The 20,576-nt window shown below is 45.7% G+C and overlaps 4 protein-coding genes across 4 annotated transcripts; 2 read left to right on the plus strand and 2 right to left on the minus strand.

The window, feature by feature from the left end:
• Positions 1 to 204: 204 nt before the first annotated feature.
• On the minus strand, positions 205 to 2,372 carry N7446_013340 (uncharacterized protein; the record flags this gene model as incomplete). Its single annotated transcript, XM_058522081.1, has 9 exons — positions 205 to 346; positions 412 to 751; positions 831 to 1,088; positions 1,149 to 1,469; positions 1,537 to 1,778; positions 1,842 to 1,944; positions 1,997 to 2,044; positions 2,117 to 2,186; positions 2,244 to 2,372. 9 exons carry the CDS (start codon positions 2,370 to 2,372, stop codon positions 205 to 207), a joined length of 1,653 nt encoding a protein of 550 aa, XP_058365558.1.
• A 9,692-nt stretch (positions 2,373 to 12,064) lies between these two features.
• On the plus strand, positions 12,065 to 12,783 carry N7446_013341 (uncharacterized protein; the record flags this gene model as incomplete). The annotated part of the gene is made up of 2 exons (XM_058522082.1): positions 12,065 to 12,721; positions 12,757 to 12,783. The coding sequence occupies 2 exons, from the start codon at positions 12,065 to 12,067 to the stop codon at positions 12,781 to 12,783; spliced, it is 684 nt and encodes a 227-aa protein (XP_058365559.1).
• A 1,056-nt stretch (positions 12,784 to 13,839) lies between these two features.
• Positions 13,840 to 15,569, plus strand: N7446_013342 (cytochrome P450; the record flags this gene model as incomplete). Its single annotated transcript, XM_058522083.1, has 5 exons — positions 13,840 to 14,592; positions 14,665 to 14,970; positions 15,015 to 15,125; positions 15,181 to 15,338; positions 15,395 to 15,569. The coding sequence occupies 5 exons, from the start codon at positions 13,840 to 13,842 to the stop codon at positions 15,567 to 15,569; spliced, it is 1,503 nt and encodes a 500-aa protein (XP_058365560.1).
• A 2,616-nt stretch (positions 15,570 to 18,185) lies between these two features.
• N7446_013343 (cytochrome P450) lies at positions 18,186 to 19,661 on the minus strand (the record flags this gene model as incomplete). The annotated part of the gene is made up of 3 exons (XM_058522084.1): positions 18,186 to 18,788; positions 18,839 to 19,205; positions 19,270 to 19,661. 3 exons carry the CDS (start codon positions 19,659 to 19,661, stop codon positions 18,186 to 18,188), a joined length of 1,362 nt encoding a protein of 453 aa, XP_058365561.1.
• Between the last annotated feature and the right edge of the window lie 915 nt (positions 19,662 to 20,576).

The following is a 20,576-nucleotide window of genomic DNA, read 5'->3' on the forward strand; positions in this document are numbered from 1 at the left end:
CTTGCAACAGAAACCACTGGTATCTCATTATATTGCTCAATACAAAGTATCCACCTACTTAATTAAACCATTTAACACACCTCAAATTTCTGCGACGGGCCAAAACTGTATATGTATACACTGCAGCCGCAACGTCTTAGTCCCACATCTCGTCTCACCACTGTTCAACATCGTTTACCCAGTTGTGCAGGCTTAGCTTCATGTTCAGGCATCGTCCTCAATTTTCTCAGTAACAGTACCATCGCTCTGCACCACAATCTTGTCGAGGTTCTGGGACGCCTTGACTGGGTTGGGTTGCTGATACACCCACTCCAACTCCTCCAGAGTCCGACCTTGAGATTCCACACTACGCCAAATGCGTTAGCTCATAAATTGATTCGACGTGGGAAAGATACACAGAATGGGACTTACCAGAAGAAGTACCAAAAGACCGACTCGATCACATCCCAGCCAACAAAGATCCAGAAATAGTTCGTGGAAATGTTCTGCAGACCAATAGGAGTGGCAAACTGGCTGATGAAACTGATGCTACTGACAATGAAGCCAGACAGAGCCAAGCCCTTGGCACGAGTAGTTGTTTCCAGGGCTTCGGCTGGGATGACACCCTGGAGTGGGGTATAAGTGAACGAAAAAACGACGTTGAAAAGATAATAGAATGCAAGAGCAGCCTGGCCCTTGGTCTTGCTAATTTGACCAGTGTTTGCAACCTCCTGTAGAATACCAGCATTGATGGCAAGTGTGACGGCACAGGCTTGAGTAGAGTTAGCCATTTGACATATATACCCAGATGGGAACAATGGACGCCATCCAGAATAGAAAAGGAAACTCACCAAGGGTACCAAAGACCAGCACGGGGCGACGAGGCATCTTATCGGTGAGGTTCACAGCAATCAATGCACCCACAGCGGACACAATCGAGTTGACAAGATTGAGCAACAGCTGCATAGAGCTGGAGGTATATCCAATGGTCTTGAAAATGGTAGCATTGAAGTAGCCGAGACCATTACCGGACCACTGTCCGAAGACTGAAATCATAATGACCTGGGCGAAACGCCAGCGTCCGCTGTGAGTAGTGACGAATGGACGGTCTATAATGGGCGATTAGTTTAAAGGAACTCCGATGATCCGATGTTTATCCTCAGACTTACAATCCCACCATCTCTTGTCGATACCATCGATGCGAATGCCTTCCTTCATCTCCTCGACTTCAAGACGGACCAGACGGGCATTGGGATCTCCATTGCCGTGATACTTCACCAGGAACGCGATTGCCTCCTCGTTCCGGCCTTGGGTCATGAGCCATCTAGGCGACTCGGGGATGAACCAAACGGAGATAATTACGATCACACAGGCAAAGCATTGGCAGATAAATGGAATACGCCACTGGTAGTTGTTGCCGATAAAGTTGGTCCCGTATGTGATCGCAGCTGCGGGAATGGAGCCGCCAAACCAGCCACAGTTGTAGAAACCTATTCCGGAGATCAGACGAAATTCGATCGCACATGCTTAAGTATTCTAATACTCCTGTATACTCACCGACAGCACGACCACGCCAGTGAGGCGGGGCAATCTCCACGGCATAAGCAGGAGCTGAGACGACCATGACCTGAATGCCCAAACCGAGGACAAACCGGCCAACAACAAATTGTGCCAAGGTCATACCACTCGCGATGATGATTGAGCCAATGATGATAATCCAAGCACCAACAAACATGCACTTGCGACGACCGAGTTTGTCCGAAATGACAGCGCTGAATGGAGTAGCGACGATAGATCCACTAAAGGAAAGAAGGCATATTAGCCTCTAGGATCAGTGTAAAGGCTGAAAGGGAAGCTCATACACCGTGTACAAGGAAGTAACCAGAGAGACCTTAGGTCCATCCATCCCAGTATTGAACACATTCTGATAATGATCCATGGCAAGAATAGAACCCATCAAAGACCCTAAGAGTACCGTTAGGTGCCGCTAATTGAGGCTACTGCTCCGAAGACATACCATCATAACCGTTGGCACAGGCACAGCAGAATGAGACAAAGATACAGACTACCAAAGTCATAAAAAAATATCAGTATTTTCAGAAATCTCTGGGAAATCATTCAGTCAGATTGAACTCACAGTACAAGTGGAGGGACTCCTTGCTCCATCTTTCGATCTTTGTCTCCTCGATAGCAGCAAACAAATCGGCCTAGTTGTAGATGTCAGATTTCAGTTGAACAAAAGGTTTGTAGGGCAACAAACTGACATTGTGGACTTCCTTTGTCTTCGCTCCCTCGCGCTTGGTAGTCTCTCCATATCCAGCAAGAACGTGTGCTCGGTCTTCGATGGCAGTGGAGATGCCATGCACCTCCTCATGAACCTTAACGTCCGACATTATTGTGTCCCTTCCGCGCGGCTATATGAATCGACGATCTCGATGTTTGATCCGATGGGCGATGGACGGGGTTGGCGCGACAGACCGTGGGTCTCCTAAAATCTGAGAGACGGTGAGGTTCTTATAATGCAAGATCTCAGCAGGTCAGATCGCCTAGCAAATCGGTTCGAGAGAATGACTAGAACCCTTTTTCGGAAAGGCTGGTCGAGTCTCCGGTTCCCCAGACTTAATTGCCTTGTGACTCTGGACCCCTGCTCTCGCTAGCAATAAGCACGCCCAGCTAGTGGCGTGCACAAATAGCTCCGTATCCTGATTGGAACCGGACACATTCCCCAATCATACCACTCGATTTTAAAGTCATTACTGTATTTCATTTTGATATTCAAACAAATTCAGGGACCGATTCCTGGATGACCGGCCCTACATCCCGTCAGGAGGCGAAAGAAAAATCAGTCCAGCAGTTGGGGCTGGCTTCCCCCTTTCTAATCTAATAATTGGCTAGCCTCATCGCAGACAATTCCACGGCTGCATGAACCTGGCAAGTCTAGAATTTAAGCCCGAATAGACATTGAATGGTGGAATAACTGAATGCAAGAATATTACCTGGTAGACAATCACAAGGACAAGAGTAATGTGCTTAATTTACTCGACACGCCCGCCGCCTCTACTTAGCTGAGTGGCCATGTGGCATTTTGGGGTTTTGCCCCCTAGCTTCAAAACACATAATATCTGTTCTCGCCATCCAGTATATTACATGGCGCCTCCCGGTCAAAGCGAACCATTTGCAAGGTTTCTCCAGGAACTCACTTGGATCATTTGTCTCACAGGCGAAAAGTGAAAGCGCGAATGGAGCCATTGGGCGCGCGGAGGTTTCTCCGTGTTGGATCCTTCACGGCTCCTCCCCCACAATACACTAACCTCTTTCAGGAGACAGGTTATTTTAGCTCAGTTATTCTCTTATTATACTGCAGAAGCATGCGATCCTTTCGGATCACTCGCTTCAACAAACTTCGGTCCGAGGCTCCCAGCGTCTAATCAAACGTCTTTTTCGCTATGACTCTGGTTATGTGGAATTCACCGTGCGTCGCGTTGGGTTTGCAAGAACGCCTATTCGCAGATCAGATGAAATCTCGCGTGACAGCTCACCATTCCGACGGAGGTTGGACCGAAGACGAGCCCAAGGACCCGGGCCGATCTGAAAATAACTGAAGGCAATATTCTTTGCGAAACGGAGGCTGGGATGATACCGGCGCAGATGGGTCGTGATGTACCCAGTGTACGTCTTAAAATTTCCCAACCACTCTACGTTATTATCTGTTTGGAAGCCCCTGAATTCGTGTCATGAACATTGTGTCTCATCAGTAAAACGGGATAGGTCCTGCTAGGGACTGAAGAATGTGTGTCGGGCCACATTTACTCACTCTCCTTTCGAAATTCTGAAAGTATTAGAAATTCTCGATTGACGGTGATCGATACATTAATTACTTGCGGCTATGCCGAGATAGCTCTACCCGAAGAGAGCAGCTTACCAACAACTAGCTGATCCCGAATATTCTCGGGTTCCGGCGAGTTTCGGTCACGGCTGCATGACATTATTTTTCCAAGTGCGAGCATGTCATCATATTTTCAAGTTGTTGGAGTATTAATTATCCGAAAAAAAAAAAAAAAATTTTTCAAATATGAAGCGTAGACCGAGGTTCTAATCCGGTACCGACGGCATGCTGGCCGATTATGAGAGAAAACCGCTCCGAGTAATATCCTGTCACCGAGTCTTTGGCTGCAACCCAAATATGACGCTTTCTCGGTTAAGGGTTTAGGTCAACTCTATGATCGGCTCTGGTAGTGGTGGGTTCCACCGTTGGTGTGACATTTTGTTGGCGAAAAGGTAGGGTAAGCCGATCCCAGGCTCAAACTAGGAGTTAAGGGTCGAAACACCAAAGTTTTCCAAGTACTTGGCCTCTGCCACGATCAAGCTGACATCAAATGCGATGATTACAGGGTCTTTGCGAATCAGGTATACTTGATTGTAGAGAGTTATTAACGATCGGGCACGATGTCTCGTGGGGATATATATTTGATGCCGGACAGGCTGTAAACCCAGCACAACGCAGGTGCACACGAGCTACCATGACCCTAGCTGATGAATCTGACTGTTTATTAAACATTTTCATATTGCCTCGGCCTTACTGCATTCACATGACAAGAGTGAGCATGAATGTTTGTTCATACCACACGCTTGATACTGACCTCGAAACTGCTCTTAACCCACACAGATGCCACTCCTATCGGACTGTGTGCTACAGTAGTCGCACTTGCGGTCTGCTGTGGTACATGTATGGATGCATTCTAGTCTCGATTCTATGCCCCCACACCAGTTCTGTGGGCTTCCGTTAAAAAGCCTTACGACTAAATGATGAGAGAGGCAAAGATAACACTTCCAAAGCTGTAGTAATGTTCGAGTTCTCAGTATAGAAAAGTTGGGAGACGCGTGCGGATGGCCAGGGTTGCGCTTACAAACCCTCACTAACTCCACTCTGGTGAGATTGTTGTGTGGACTAAAATCGATTTTGTCAACCATGCTTCACTGGAGACTACATTAGCAGCCATCACAACTGCACATACACTACAGTATGGCTATGCCTTCGCGCTAGTTTCCTTTTCCATTTCATACGTGGTGGGGAACGCTGAGACTTCTTTCGTTTATTCCGTAAACCTTGCGAGCAATCCATGAGCTAGCCAAATTTTCTAGCCAACAGCCAAAAAGATTTAATAGGAAAACAAACAACTTTAGTTGACTCTATATACAAGACGTAGAGCGAGGAAGCAAAGAAAGGCGACTTCCTCACATTCAGCCGAACCCAGATACTCTATGTGGGTCCCGCATATCATTTCTCATTTATGCTTCATGTATATCCCTGACAAGATGTAGGCTGATGCCTAAGAGCTTAAACAATTCTTCTCGGGGGCCTCGTGTCTTATATACATTCCCAGAAACCTCCACTTATGCAGACTTAAGTCTTGTTTTATGTAAGGGTAGTATCATTCACACGCGTCTCCATGCCTACGACCATCGAAAATTGTTCCCAGGAGACTAGGTGATTGTTCTCTATCGGAATCCCACGTCCAATAAACCGCCCTTCACTTTGTTAACATCGATGTATAGAGCAAAGAATTTCCGCTGTAGGATTAAAACGAAGAAAAAAGCAAGATAGCATCTTGTAGGTATTAAGTGCGCCCCAACTTCCTTTGCAGTGTATGAGCAAACGAATATCGCTAAATTTACCACAGTGGCAACATTTCTAGTAGTGAGATATTTGGCCTCTCAGCCAAATCTCTCTATACCCACTCGGGAGCATCTTCAGAATAGCTCGATCCCTATTGTGTGAGGATTGTAAGCTCTATGAAGCCCAATATCCAAGAATCATCCGAAGACGCCGCCCATTGTTTCGTTGCGGCAATCAACCCCTATCAAAAAAAGAGACAAGCCAGCTGTCAATCGTAACGTCGTACCCAAAAAAAGGATTATCATTCGGCAGTCAACAGTGCTCCAGCCAGGGGTTCGCAAGCAAGGAGCCTCCCGTGCTAGACCGAGCATAGCAACAAGCTTCCAAATATAAACCCGCTACTCTCGAACCTACGGGAGTCATGAAGTGGCCTTTGATTTCACGTGTACATGCTGTTTGGTCAGGGTTACGGGACAAAACTCCTTGTCATACAGTATATTTGTCTGCAAACTATTCGCGGTAATAGAGGTCTTGCGCCGTAAATAGTAGTGAATATTGTGGTATTGTGGTACTCTTCTATTCCCTATTTTCCGCTGCAACTATCAAGCCCCGCTAGATCTCTTCATATGCAGAATCATTGAAATGTTGAGTACGGTAAACGACTGGCGAAACCTTGTCCTTTTCAGAGAGCTTAAGGGTCTAAGCCCATCCATACTCCTCGCTCGAGATATCACTGGAGACGAGATCGTGGATGTGGAATGTTTCATAAAATGAGTATTGAAGAGGGGAGCCCGTAAGGGAAACCCGACCATTCCCCTGTCTGCGAACCAGCTCCTGGCCACGAGGGGTAGTAGGAGATGTAAGAGAGGAGAGCACGTAGAGGTGGTAGAAGAAGAGAAGTGTGTCTGAATTGCTATCTTGCGAACAGGGAAGTCTTATAAATCACACAGTCCTGATACACCGCTACTTCACGTAGCATCATGCAGTCAGAAATTCCCCCACTACAGTATTGAAATACAGGCTTCCCATCTCGGAACTCAAAAACCTCCTCTTGTTTATGGTTCGAGAGCAAGATAGACGAGAGAGTGAGCTGACTGAGTATGATGTTGTACATTTAATGTGACCCCAATGGTAAGAACAATGTCGGCATTCGGCAGGACCGTGTGATCGTGAAGACATTCCCTGAACAACGTCCAGGACCCTGCCGGAATTCGGAGAGTATCGCAAGTATAAGGAATGACATAGTTCTGTTCAGTAAGCTCATAGAATTGAGACCCAACAAGCACTGGCTGTGCATCGTGCTTTTCCCTCATATTTTGGAGTCATGAGTCGCTTTTGAAAATTGCACACCAGAGTAAGATCCGATTTCGATCAGATTCCTAGGGCTCTTGGTCCAAAGATGATAAGAAATGGTTATAGAATATCTCTCATACATCTATATACTCTTCATCCGTCCAAGTCATGTACAAGAAGTGTACAAGATTCAGAAGCTGACAAATAGTAAATTGAAGAACTAAATTCATAAAATCACATAAGAAATCAGTAGTAACAGCTAATATTATTGCTAGGCGAGGTCGGTCATTCGACTTCATTATCACCATTGGCATTTCTTCGAGCTTAAATTTGCGTGGCGGCTTTCCAAATCCTTGATAAGGCCCTTGTGCCAGCACCAGAGACAGCGAAGCTCCTCAAGTTCCCTCGGTGGGGATGGGAAGGGTATAGGCAGCTGGGGTTGCTTTAATACACAAGGCTCGCACATGCAACAATACGTGCAGTATCGCCCATATCGAAACTTCTCTCAACATATGGCGCAGAGGACCTCCTGCGGCCCACCCAGCTTGAGGGATTGGCCTGATTGATACATCCTGTTGCAGCAGCTGCAATCGAGGCAAAATCCACGGTCGTTCTCGATGTGGCCTTTCCCGCGCCTGGCTCGCAGTTGCTTGTTGGCAAATGCATTTCTGGGTCGAAGTTTCATGCAAATGCCGTAGGAAAAGAGCTGGTTATATCTGAAACTATTAGTAACTGGAAGATTGGTTGGTCGGCGTAGCAGGATTTTGTTCTGCTAGGAAGCACTTGCTTTGGCCACAGCTCCATAGCAAGTAGAAACGATAGTTTCTATTCCGCTACCGTAGGTGGCTCTATAGGAAAAATGGATCTGAAGATTCGGTTGGGGTGTAAGAGTGCAACAGATAAAAGATAGTCAAGTACTTGATGATATATAAATGAAGCTCAGTCGGTAAATCTAATACACTAGTAGTACTGTTCATTGCAGTTAGTTTCAATTGCTGACTTGGAAGGATCGATAGTGGGAAAAACGAGACCCGAAATGGTCAATATGAAAACGGTACGAAATGTCAAAAAAAAGGCATGTAGCTGTGCGAAAATTTCTCTTAGGTCGCTTACTCTATGACCCCGCGTCGAGAATGGCTACGTAAATGGCTCTTAGAGGAGGGGCTTTGAAGTTGAAGTGTCCAGGGTATTAACGATACGGATGAATGCCACCATCCTGGTAACTATCTGTAAAATGCAATACAGTCTCCGCGGCATGTACCCGATACTCCACTAGCCCTTTTAGATTTCCGTCTGACTATGGTTTTATTATGGCAGAAGATAGGTCTCTGTTAAAATGCTTGAGCTTATCCCATATACAGTAGCAATTACTTGGTTTAAAAGCATGTTTTCTGTAGTTTCGCAACCACGAAGATGCGGAATTATGCACAATTTGCTGGTCATCATACAATTTAGCTAGTTCGTTTAGTCTTAGTGGGAACTTTTTCGGTCCAAAAAGGCATATTAATAAATATTTCATCGATTGGAGAAGGGAGAGGGCAATGGCGGAGACAAGAAAGTTCTCGCAGGAAAGCCATCAAGCTGAACATTACGGCTAAGTGATCGCCGCTGCGATTGTGACCTCCGTTGGATCCTCAACCTTCTTTTCATAGCCGCCATAATGCAAATAATTCACCCCTCTGATGTTATTCTTCGAAGGACGTTCCCACAAAGGCTTTAGTGAAGAATAGTTATGCTGTAGCCAAAAAGTACTAATGACCGTGATTTCCGAAGCAGTGGTATATAGCATGCTGGTAGATGGAGTACTGATAGACGGAGAGCTGGTATATGGGGAGCGCTCGTTTATAGAGTGCCGGTAGGTAGTTTACTCGTAGATGAGTAGGAGGGGAAGTTCATTTTGTCCAATTTTTTCTGTTGCAATGCACCAGCTACCAGCCTTTAATCCATCATTTAGTAGATAGGACGCATGATTCCCATTTTTATTGGAAAAGTGGCTAGTCCCGTGTGGTTCGCCTGAATCCAGGCAGCAGGCGAACCGTTTTCTGTACCCCATACATCGACCTTAAGCACATTCAGTTCATGGCAGTTGCCATTGACGACCTCACTAAGCTCTAGCAAATTGCTAATAGCGGTTAAGTTTTAACAGAGGGTGCCTACTTGAACAATCAACTCCATCAAGAAGGCCAAAAGACGCAGAGTAACCCGTGCAGCCATAATTATCGTTAGACCATATCAGACATTGCCCATCATTATATATGACGTTAAGAGTAAAAGTGGTCGAAAGGCTCATGGTAATAAATACAGCAGTGGTATTCCCGCTACAAACTTCAAGAGTAGGGCAGAAACTGAGGGGCAAACTAGCGCGACATGCTTTTAGACCAGGCGGAAAGTGAGGGCCTAGGGAGAACCTCCTATGCACAGATCGCAACCATCAGGCAGGCAGCAATATAGGTAATACTCAGCTAGATCAACTTTGTTTGTATTTTTTCGGTCTTGTGCTCCGCCCAAGATGTGTCTGACGCGCTAACAGCTCTACAATATCGGCTTGTGTCTATGTATCGTTCTCAAGGAACGAAAGTAAATGTCAATAGCCCCAAGTTAAAGCGCACCTCCCAACAATTAGATAAAATCTGGATGTGGTATAGGTAGAGCAAACTGAGAGTTAGAATACTTTATGTCGGCACGCCCTTTTATATTTGCTTTCAGGTGTACTAGACAGTAGTGGTGTTCCAAACATCTTATTTTCAACAATCCATCGACAATACGCCTTTGCATTTGCAGATAAATGTAGGGAAACCTAATACTATAGGTGAAAACCCACATCAAGGCTGGACCAATCAAGATTCTCCCGGTTTGAACGTGATGGGAGCTGAGATGGTCGTAGTAATTAAGCTAGAAGCATCCATGGGTGCTTCGCGTTTACCGGTGAATTGTAAGCTCCAAAATCCATTACGTTTTCTTCACCATCGCTTACCTGTCGACAATCATCCATCAGTCGTGGCCATCCAGTTGTTGTTCTTCGGCCAGGGAAAAAAATTATTTAAAATCTATCGGCCACCAAATATCAGTACTGGCCAAAAATTTGTTTGTCCTTCCACGAGTGGTCCTTCACTTACTCTCTAATGAACACCATTGACAAATCTTAGTCATATGGTTACTATCAGCCAGTGCGAGGGAGTATCACTTACAGCCTGACAATTTCCATCTATTAGCCCTCGCCATAGGGTTATTGCTCATCGCAAAAAGCCACTTACAAGCTGTCGATCGCTATCCGTCAATGCTGGCCACGTTTTGGTTCTTTATCATTACTAACAAACTATCAACCGCCATATGTCAGTCCTGGCCATGTACTTACTATTCTGTAGTGACGGAAATCATTACTTACTCTCTATAGATCATCATTGATCAGTCCTAGCCGTGGGGTTGCTCTTTTCTAGCAAGAGAAAACATCACCTACAAGCTATCGATTGTCCTCCATCAGTCTTGATTATATAGTTATCGTTTTTCCAGCGAGGTAGATTGTCACGTACTCTCTACCGATCGCCATCTGTCAGCCTTATAAATACGCCTGTGGGTGTTGTTATTCATAGAAGAAACCGTCACTTACTTCCTGCCGGTCACCATTCATCAGATCTGGCCATGTAGTTATTCTTTACACTAAAATGTAAAGTCACTTACGCCCTGTCAATTATTATCAGTAAGCCTTGGGCTATATAATGATTGTGCTTTAGCGAGGGTGGTATATCACTTACAAGCTTTCAATCGCCGTTAATCAGTTCAAGCCACAGTTATTGTTCTTCAGCAAGGAGGATCACCACTTACAGGCTACCATTACCACCCGTCAGATCTGGCCATATAATACTTTGCTTCCGTAAGGGGAATATCACTTACATCCTATCGATCAACATCCGTCAACCGCGGCCATATGGTTACTACGCTTTGTCGAGAGGAAAAGTCAATTCACTTACACCCTGTCGATTTCTGTCCCTTAGCCCTAGAAGCATACTTTATGTTGTTAAGCAAATGGAACCATCACTTACTTCCTATTGATAGACTTGTATCAGTCTCTGCCATATATTTCTCGTCTTCAGCAAAGGGGTTCGTCACTTACAGACTTTGAATTATCACATGTCAGTTCTGGCCATAGAGCATTTTTCTTTAGCGAGAGGAACCATCACTTACAAACTGTCAATTGCCACCAATTAGTCCTCGACATATAATTAGTCCTCCCTATAGAGGCAAGAAGTCACCTACACCCTATCGATTTCTGTCCGTCAGGCCCTGCTACATAGTTATTGCTCTTCGCCAAAGGGGACCGTCACGAACTTCCTATCGATAGTCATTGGTTATTTCCTTGCCCTCCGAATTCGCGGTAATTCTTACCTGACGATCAATCAATATTTCGAATTGGCGTTCATCAACTGTCAAGGCCGTCATAGTGGCAAGAAGGAAGGCGTGGAGGGAATAAAGGGATTTCATTAGTATTTTTAGTCGTAATAAATGGACCACTGTGCTTTGCAAGTGTATAGAATACTTTAGGTCAGGTGGCATCTACTCTTCCCTTTAATACTTGCCAGAGAAAAACAAAATCAGAGAATTCTTCAACCAGACAAAAGACAAATGGCTCGGGGATTGTCAAAGCCAGCCGAGCCGGCCGATCCTTGGTTCGTACAATGCAAGGGGTAGCGGTAACTCAGTAACCACCATAGGGCTCTAAGAGGCGATATCAGGAAGACGGATGAGGATACAGATACAGTTTCTACTTGGCTCATTGGATGATAATCTATTTCTGTCAACCATTTGTCATATACATATAATTGAACAGCACAATGGATGGCAAAAACGTCGGTTAGGGGTTGTCCATGGATACAGTATGCCTGGGTAGTGGCAAGCTGCTTTCCAGAAACAAATCATTTTTCATAGCGTCAGGACTTTTTTGCAGAGCATAATTGCAGTTCTAATATTACACAAGGCTAAGGCAGCTGCAATGCGTGACCTATTGATTACAACCAAACTGCGTCCAAGCAAGGGGGCAACGGGGGAACCCATTTACCGCCATTTCAAGTACACCGCCAGCTCTGAATAATTAAGATTTTAAATCAACAACAGCCTATATAGTAAGTAGTAGTTGGCATGGATACCTTCTCAATAGCCTACCAAGTTCGGTGTCATATAATGCCCCAATCCCATTCTTCGTCCGTCTATCTGGCCGCGCCTAGCCTAGGATCGCTACGGAATGTGGTCGAATATAACTTCCTCTCAAACTTAATGGATGCCAACTGGAATGCAACTACCGCCCAGTTTCCAGCTTGGCTACCAGACACCTATGCCAGCTTCTACCGCCAAGTGCTCGGTGTGCAGATGTCAGTCACAGTGATGGCAATTTATTTCATTTTTGTTATTGGAGGGAACCACCTCAACCAAAAACGGGGATATCATCGTTGTTCCTGGACAGAGAGCAGGCTATTCCAGCGACTGGCGCTTCTGCACAACGCTGTTTTAGCAATCTTTTCCACTGTGGTGTTTGCCAAGGCTGTGCAAATTATCTACCGAGGGCTGCCCGACTATGTCAACCCAGAGTATGGAGCGCGAATGGCGGATTACCTGTGCCGAGTTCAAGCGCCTCTGTGGACCACCGAGGGACGACAGGATGGGCTCTGGTCCGAATTTGGTGGCTTAGCAGAGATCTTCTGTTTATCCAAATACTACGAGCTGCTGGACTCAGCCATTATATTTGCCGCTGGCCGACGTCTCACCAACCTACACATTTTTCATCACGCTGGAGTGATAGTCTGTGCATGTCTAATGTGGCAGCTGGCATCACCTCACGCGGTGATTGGTCTCATTTTGAACTCATTTCTACATAGCTTAATGGTCAGTATAAGGAATACTAAAAGATCTCATTGTACAGCATTGACTTAACTCTCAGTATTCGTACTACGTGCTGCGCGCTCTCCGGATATGCGTACCACTGGCAGCTAAAAGATGGATGACAATTTTGGAGATTGTTCAGTTTATCTTAGGTTGGCTTATAGCAATTAGTTATCTTTTTATCCAATATGATGCACCGGCACCCTCGACAAAGGGACTGCTTCTGGATAGTAAAGGGACTATACAGGTACCTTGTCTTGAGAACGAAGTGCACTCTCTAGTCCCTCTTTTGGGAGGGTTGGTCTATCTTTTCCCATTGACTTACTTGTTAATTTGCTTCTACGCCAATGTTTATAGCAAATAGTACATGGGTTTGGGTAAAATATCTGTTTATAAGTACCTGTCCCTGACATCAACAAATAGCAGTGAAAACGAAAACTTGCATCAGTACAACATAACAGCAGGTTGAACATTTTACTAAAGAAGCTGGGGTCCCAAATGAAGATTTTGGTCTGATTTAGCCGAAGACCCTTGATCTGAGACCTACCCCACTAGTAATTCTATAGTTACAAATGCCCCACGATTAGGAGAGTTTCTGCCTGCGAAATGAAAATGGAAGAAAGCAAAAAATTCAAAATCCTTACTTAGACCAACTTGACTACTTCCTTTAAAATGCTACTAGTAATAGGGGCAGTGTGGCTTACTGGGCAGCTACAGTATATTTGCTCCGTTTCGCAGGTCAATACCGCTTCACGGAAGTGAGAAGCTCTTCTCCTATGAATGACCCCCCTTAATTTGACTACTGAAATACCGGAATATATCGAGTATCTTATGTAAGGAAGTATATAGACTTGTAGTGAACAGAAGTCCGACAAGAGGACTTGAAGCATCGACATACCATTTGGCTGCAGTACATGTGGATCATGTTTCAATTGCCGTACTGAAGAATTCAGCATATATCGGATAGCTTATCTCCCCATACCGCTCTTTCTTGGCGTATTGGGCTCTACTGTGCCAGGTATAGTATTTATAGCATGATTCCAAGACCCAAAGCATTGTATATCAACCTACCTCCCACCATGGGACTCACAATTGCTGTCCTGTGTCTCATAGGCACTGTGGTATTTCTGCTGCTCTGCGAAGCTATCTACAATCTCGCCTTTAGCCCCCTGGCAGGAATTCCTGGTCCTCGACTGGCGGCGGTCACACGATGGTATGAGACCTACTTCGACGTCTACCGTGGGGGCCAATTCATGTACAAGCTTCAGAGGCTACATAAGCTATATGGGCCGGTCGTGCGTATTGGCCCTAATGAGGTCCACGTCAGCTCCGCCGATTTTTATGACACACTGTACGCAGGACCGACCCGGCGCCGCCACAAAGACCCCTGGTTTCTGTCCTCTGTTGCACCAGGCACGTCATTTGCAGCAAGCGAAGCTAGTAAGCACCGTGCGAGGCGTGGCGGATTGAGTACCTTCTTTTCCAAACAAGCAATTCGCACATGCGAGCCGCTCATACATGCCAACATGCATCTACTGTGTACGCATGCTCTACGAGCGCAGCAGACAGGTATTGCACTAGAACTCCATACGTGCTTCCTTAACTTTGCCGTCGATACCATCTCGCAGTATGCATTTGGTACGGGATATCAATTCAACACACTACAGGAGCCAGTGTTAAGCGACAAATGGAAGAAAGGCATTAATAGCATTTTCGAAATGCTGTTAATCACACGCCACTTTCCTTGGCTGTATACCATATCCAGAGCCTTCCCGGTATCTGTATCTACCTTGCTTTGCCCAATATTCCCTTATATCAATGCAATTGAAAACGTGAGTCCCTTATTCGCCTTAGGCTCGAGCGCGAGTGACGACATATCGTGCTGAAATGATATCAATCTTCAGGACATCGAACGTCAAATACGACGAGTCTATAGCGGATCCGCGGATAACAAAAGCTCTATTATTGCACATCTCATGCACAATGAGAAGTTACCTCCTGGCGAGCGCACGCTAGCCCGGTTGTCTGACGAGGCCAAGTTCCTGCTAGTAGCTGGCACTGATGCACCGTCGCAGGTGATGGCCCTTACAATGTATCATATTCTGCGTAATTCGCATGTCTACAACCGGCTCAAAGAAGAACTGCAAACAGCTCTTCCGGATGCAGGTGCAAATCCCACGTGGGTGGAGCTAGAGCGATTACCGTATCTTGTTAGTTGAACGAAGTATGTGAGGAGCTAAGCTAACAGCAACAGACCGCTGTAATCAAAGAAGGCCTACGACTGTCTGCTGTAGTAACCTCACGCCTGCCCCGAATTGCCCCGGATGAGGACCTAGTCTGCCATGGTTGGAAGATTCCTGCAGGGGTGCGCTTTTTCGCAGTCATTAAATAATGGACCATCCACTGACTGCAAGTGCTAGACTTCTATTAGTATGTCCAACCATTTCATCCTTCGGGATGCCGAAATTTACCCTGATCCGTTGGTTTTTCACCCGGACCGATGGTTATCCTCCACAGTGGATATGAACCGCTATCTAGTCCCGTTTTCGAAGGGGAGTCAAGGATGTCTAGGTCCAAAGTAAGCTGCTACATTACTTAATTGGCTAACAAAAAGGTTTTGCTAACAAGGTATAGCATGGCTTATTGCTGGCTCTATATTGGGCTAGCCATTTTTTTACGCCGATTTGATTGGGCACTGCACAACACGGATGAGTCTAATGTGACAGTGGTGCGAGACTGCTTCAACGGACAGACAGTTCATGGTCACAACTCCATCCAAGTAAGAGTGAAATCTGAGAAGGACATTTGAGCATAAATATGTTGTCTTCTCTTCCATATGGCTGTGTAGTGTTGCCGCCTTAAAAAGTTCTCATGTATTTCGGGTATCAATCAATGAAAGTGGCAAAAGCCAGTTACCATCCTGCGAGCCTTCCAATAAATACAGTGCGTTTTTTCATCGTCGGGCCTCGCTCCGTATGTGGCTCTCGTTGCTGACCTAGCTCTCCTTTCCATGGGATGGGGCAGGCCTTCCTAAGTTGTACAGGAATCGTAGGCCAAATAATTTTCCTATTATGCACTTGATGCGACCAAGTAAGCTCTGACTTGATCAAGATATTTTCTTTTTTGTCGGGCTTGCAACCACAACGGGTAAATACACAGTTCAACGTCAAATAAGAAAATATAAGCTAATCTGCTTGTTTACGCACTTAAAAACCCCTAGTCGGTCCGCTTGCTTGATTCTTCTCCGACATTGAACACCTATGATGTATTCTTGTTTCTTCGATCAATCGTTTGCAATGAAGACCCTGGATGTTGCCACACATCCAGACAGCATCATACATAGCCTTTAGTGGAAAAAGGTATGCCAAGTAAATTGAAAGGAGGCGGCGCCGCATCGACATCGCAAAGGAAGATACCAGCAGAAGCGTATTCATCCAATACGAGAGGCGCGCACGCAAAAAACCAGAGAAAAACATAAACGAAATTTGCCACCCGCCCAATCTCGGGGTGGCGCAGTCTTGGCGGCATCACGGCGAGAAATATCATCTGAAGAACAATACCCAAGGCCTGCACCATAAAGAACACCAAGACACCCCTTATGGGTCGTGACGGGCCTACAGCCGTATAGCATGCACAAGAATGTGCTAAGCCCACAAGGAAAAATGTGACTAGCATTCTGATTACCCGACGAGCCATTGAATGCTGCCGAACCCAGCTGGGACAGAAAGACAGCACCGCAGCTGAGCAAGTCAAGCAATCAAAGCGATAGAGCTGATGCCAATAGCTTCCCCAGAACCCTGCAAGCCCGTAATCTAGCGCCGCACTTATGTTCCCGAATAATGGTGTGTTGAGCCAGGACTGGTCGTATGGAACAGGTGAAAGGCCTGCCGAAGCTACTCCTAGCTTCAGTAGCTGCTTCGAAGTACCTAGCAGATTCACAAATTGTAGTAAGCCGGCGTAGCATAGTAGCATACGATACATGCGTATGAGCTGAGGCCATTGGCGGAGCATGTACATAGGCGAGTTGGGAAGCGGCTGAGTGTGCAAAATCCCCCAAAAATAGGGGTCTTGTCCCGCGAAAAAGAGCATGATACCAATTATCTCAAGTCTTTTGAGTACATCCACCAGCAGTAATAGAAAGGTATTGTCACTAATAGTATAAAGCGTGTGTGCTCGATGGCGAGAAGGGTGAAGCACGGAGAGTTGGAGCGGTGCTGGCAAATCACGCAGAGAATCAATACGCCAGTTCCATTCGGAGCCTCGCATAGAAAGTAGAAGACTCAGAACCCAGTTCAGGCGATGAAGTGGAGCGTCTGGATATCGCTGCCAGTGAATATAATGTCCATTGTGCAGTCGAAGGGCCTTGCGAGAATCAACTGGCCGTCGAGTATACTCCAGTCTTTGAAAATCCCTTTCAGGGCTGCTAAGCAACAAAAGAACAGCCACGTGCAGGATCCAGGTATAAGCGATAATGCCAATATAATGGCCATTGTAATAGATTAGGCGTAGGTTGCAAATCAGATGGACGCCTAGATACGCAATAATCGCGAATATGGCTAGGCGTAGCGTGCGGGAACCAGAGACCATGAGCCCAATTACTGGCAGACAGATAAAAGCCAGCACAGTGATCGTTGGGAATGACTGGTCTCGATTATCAATGTAGAACTTGGCAATCTGATCTTCACGCCAGCGCAGAACGTCATAGTAAGAGAGAGTGTCTGCCATTCTCTTTGTGGAAAGTTGGACACCGCGTTGGAACAGTTTTATAAAGCGCATTTTTCTGGATAACGAGACCAATTAAACTATGTGCATTAAGATTCGATAGTTATAAGGCAGCCTTGTACACACATAGTAAGCCTATGCATACAGCATCCTTACATTATTGCTACACCGCGATCTGCCCCTCACCGCAACCAACATAATTCACCTATGCATGCAACATCCTTACATTGCTGCCGCATATCGATGCACTACTAACAGCAACAAAAATTATATTAATGATGTAGATCTAGCTCCTATTACCCAAGCATATGATGAATTATGGCATGATAGCCAAACTACGTGAAATTAGGATTATCGTTCACTACCACTAACCCTAGGCACCTCTACGGGATGGAAAACCTGTGCAAGGAAAAGGCCACGCTCGACCTGCGACTCGCCATTTCATGGTCTACTGTGTTACTAAAGCCGACTTGCCTCAACCCGTTGACAGGTCTAGTAGTGTGCAGGTGTAGGTTAATAAGGATTTTTCAAGAAGGCAGTAATTTTTATAACCTATCTACCATGCTATGCTATATGTGGCAATGGGAGCGCCATTTTATCAGCACCTGTCGCAAAACTTATGTTCTATATAGAGCCATATTCAACACGTAAAGCCAATTGACACGCACAGCGGCAGTAACCTTGTAATGGCTTGTTGTAGTTGTCACCACCCCTCAACTGGATTGAACTTTACCTGGATACGATTTATTGCTCGCACACCGGCAGTGCCTGCTTCCCTCAATTCAATATCAGGATTCGTGAGCTCCATTTGAAAGCGCCCAACAAGGCCAGCAATAGCACATCGCATCTCGGTTCGGGCCCACTCCATTCCGATACAGCTATGGTGACCCCAGGCAAATGTTAGAAGCCGTCGACCTTGATGGTTATTAGACTGGTGCTCCTGTGAGACATTGTCTAACCAGCGCTCAGGGACAAAGGCATTGCTGTCCTGTCCCCAAATCTCCGAGTTTCGATTTAGCCCATGTATATCGATCACTAGTTGAGTGCCCTTCGGAATACGCTGCCCCTGCACGGTGGTATCACAGATAGCTTGTCGGAGAGTGACTGGAACTGGCGGGTATAGGCGTAGGGTCTCTTCGATCACACCATGAAGCAAGGGAAGCGATGCGAACTGCTGGGCTGATATTGGTTGTTGATCAATGGACGGAAGATGTGTGCGAATTTCGGACCGAAGCCTAGCCTGGAGGATTTGATCACGACAGAGCAAATCGCAGCAACGGACAATCGAGGCATGTGGAGTTTCGGACTGACCAGATGTTAGTAAGGTTATGGAAAGTGAAGTAAAAGTCAACTTACACCTGCAAGAAGCGTGGTCATCATATGATCCGTAACCTCATCGTCTGAGAGCTTTGGGTCGGCTAGCACCGTCGAGAGAATAAACTTCTGACTGTCTGCTGATTTAGGTAATTCATGTCGCGATCTTTGGATAAAATCAAGGCAATAGACACGCAGCCTATTACGGATAGCGAATATCTTGGTATTTTGTCGCCAATTCAATAGATCGGGAAGCCAAGGTACGAAAACCCATATGAAAACCGTGCAGAGTCTGGCTAATGTTGGCTGGAATAGCTCATCAGCAGCCACAGCGATCCTATTTGGCCCGGCTAGGTCATCCGACGACTGACCAGTGGCGAGTAGAGTAGCAACGTCAACAGAAAACCGTCTAGGCAAAATCGTCTAGTTAGCTCATAAACAAAAGTGATATGAAACCAACGTAGCAAACCTACTGAATCAATTCTGTGATCTCCACAGATGAATGAGCCGTCTCAACTTGCAACTGCACCTTTCGTAGTAGATGAGTTGTCTGCATCCAGAAGATGTTATGCAGTTGATGAATATTCCGCGTGGAGAATGCCGGACCCAACAGACGGCGTTGTTTTTGGTGAACTTCTCCTTCTGTGGTAAGTAATCCATTCCCTAAGATCCTTGAGAAGAATCTCTGAAGACCTTCTGGCCTCGTATAGTCTTTCTTATTTCCAAATATTTCTATAACTGCTGCAATATTGCAGGGAGCAACATAACTCTGACCAAGAAGGCTGTCGTAAATATGAATTAGCCCGTTATTGGGCAGTGCCTGGGTCCACTGCGAAAGTTGGGACCTTGACAGCCATATGCTCATTGAACAGAGCGAATACTGGCAATGTTTAACGCAGTTCATACAGTCAAGAAAAATATATCTACCTTGATAGATGGCAAGTGCCGAAATGGAGAAACATGTGTTGGGTACACCCAAATGCGCCACGTTAAGGCCAATACTACTGCCCACACATAAATCCAGACATGCCAAAATGGCTGCTCGGCTTGTTTCAAGGTTACCTCGTAGCTTTCCATATTTAAAGACAACATTTCTTGTTCTGAGGCTCTTAGCCGCTCTTGAAGTCCGGTACACAAGTAGGAAAACGACAGATCGATCGAAATTCCAATTAGAAGTATTGGAATGTAGTATGATTTTATCACTGAATAAAAATATTAGGGACAGACATATGACTTGACCCTTATGATATAGAAACAATTAGCAATGCGCTTATGGACAAGCTTTCTGACCGCTACTTTGTGTAGCATCTAGATATAAACAGCGGTGAAATCTGGTACTCTTCTGGCCGATGCAAAGGGCTTGATTGGTTTTCACTTTTACTTCCTAGTTGCTAATTAATATGCAGCAAGGTGTCTGTGAACCGTGAGCTATCGAATGATCGTCCTTGGGGCTTGGGTGGTGAGTTACTTTCCCCGAGAAAGCTTTGTCGTAATTCAAAATAATTGTCCACGCAATTAAAATTTTCAGCATCACCTCACTAGGCCCTTTTAGCATCTGCAGTGAATAAATATTCGGTCCCCTCCATCAGTGGAAGCCGCAAAATGTTTTCACATGTACCAGACGGTATGGCAGATCCAGTCTCTTACGGACACACCTTATCTCAGCACAGAGACAGAGTTTTTGTTTCCTATGCCGATCATAGCACACCGAAATTCCCATTTATTCCTATACTTGCTCTCATTTGTTTACCTGTACTGGCATCATTGGTTCCTAATGCTC

The sequence above is a fragment of the Penicillium canescens genome (genome assembly GCF_028828765.1).
Source record: "Penicillium canescens strain IBT 15451 chromosome Unknown utg000011l_segment0_segment0, whole genome shotgun sequence".
In the NCBI taxonomy this organism is placed as follows: Eukaryota; Fungi; Ascomycota; class Eurotiomycetes; order Eurotiales; family Aspergillaceae; genus Penicillium; species Penicillium canescens.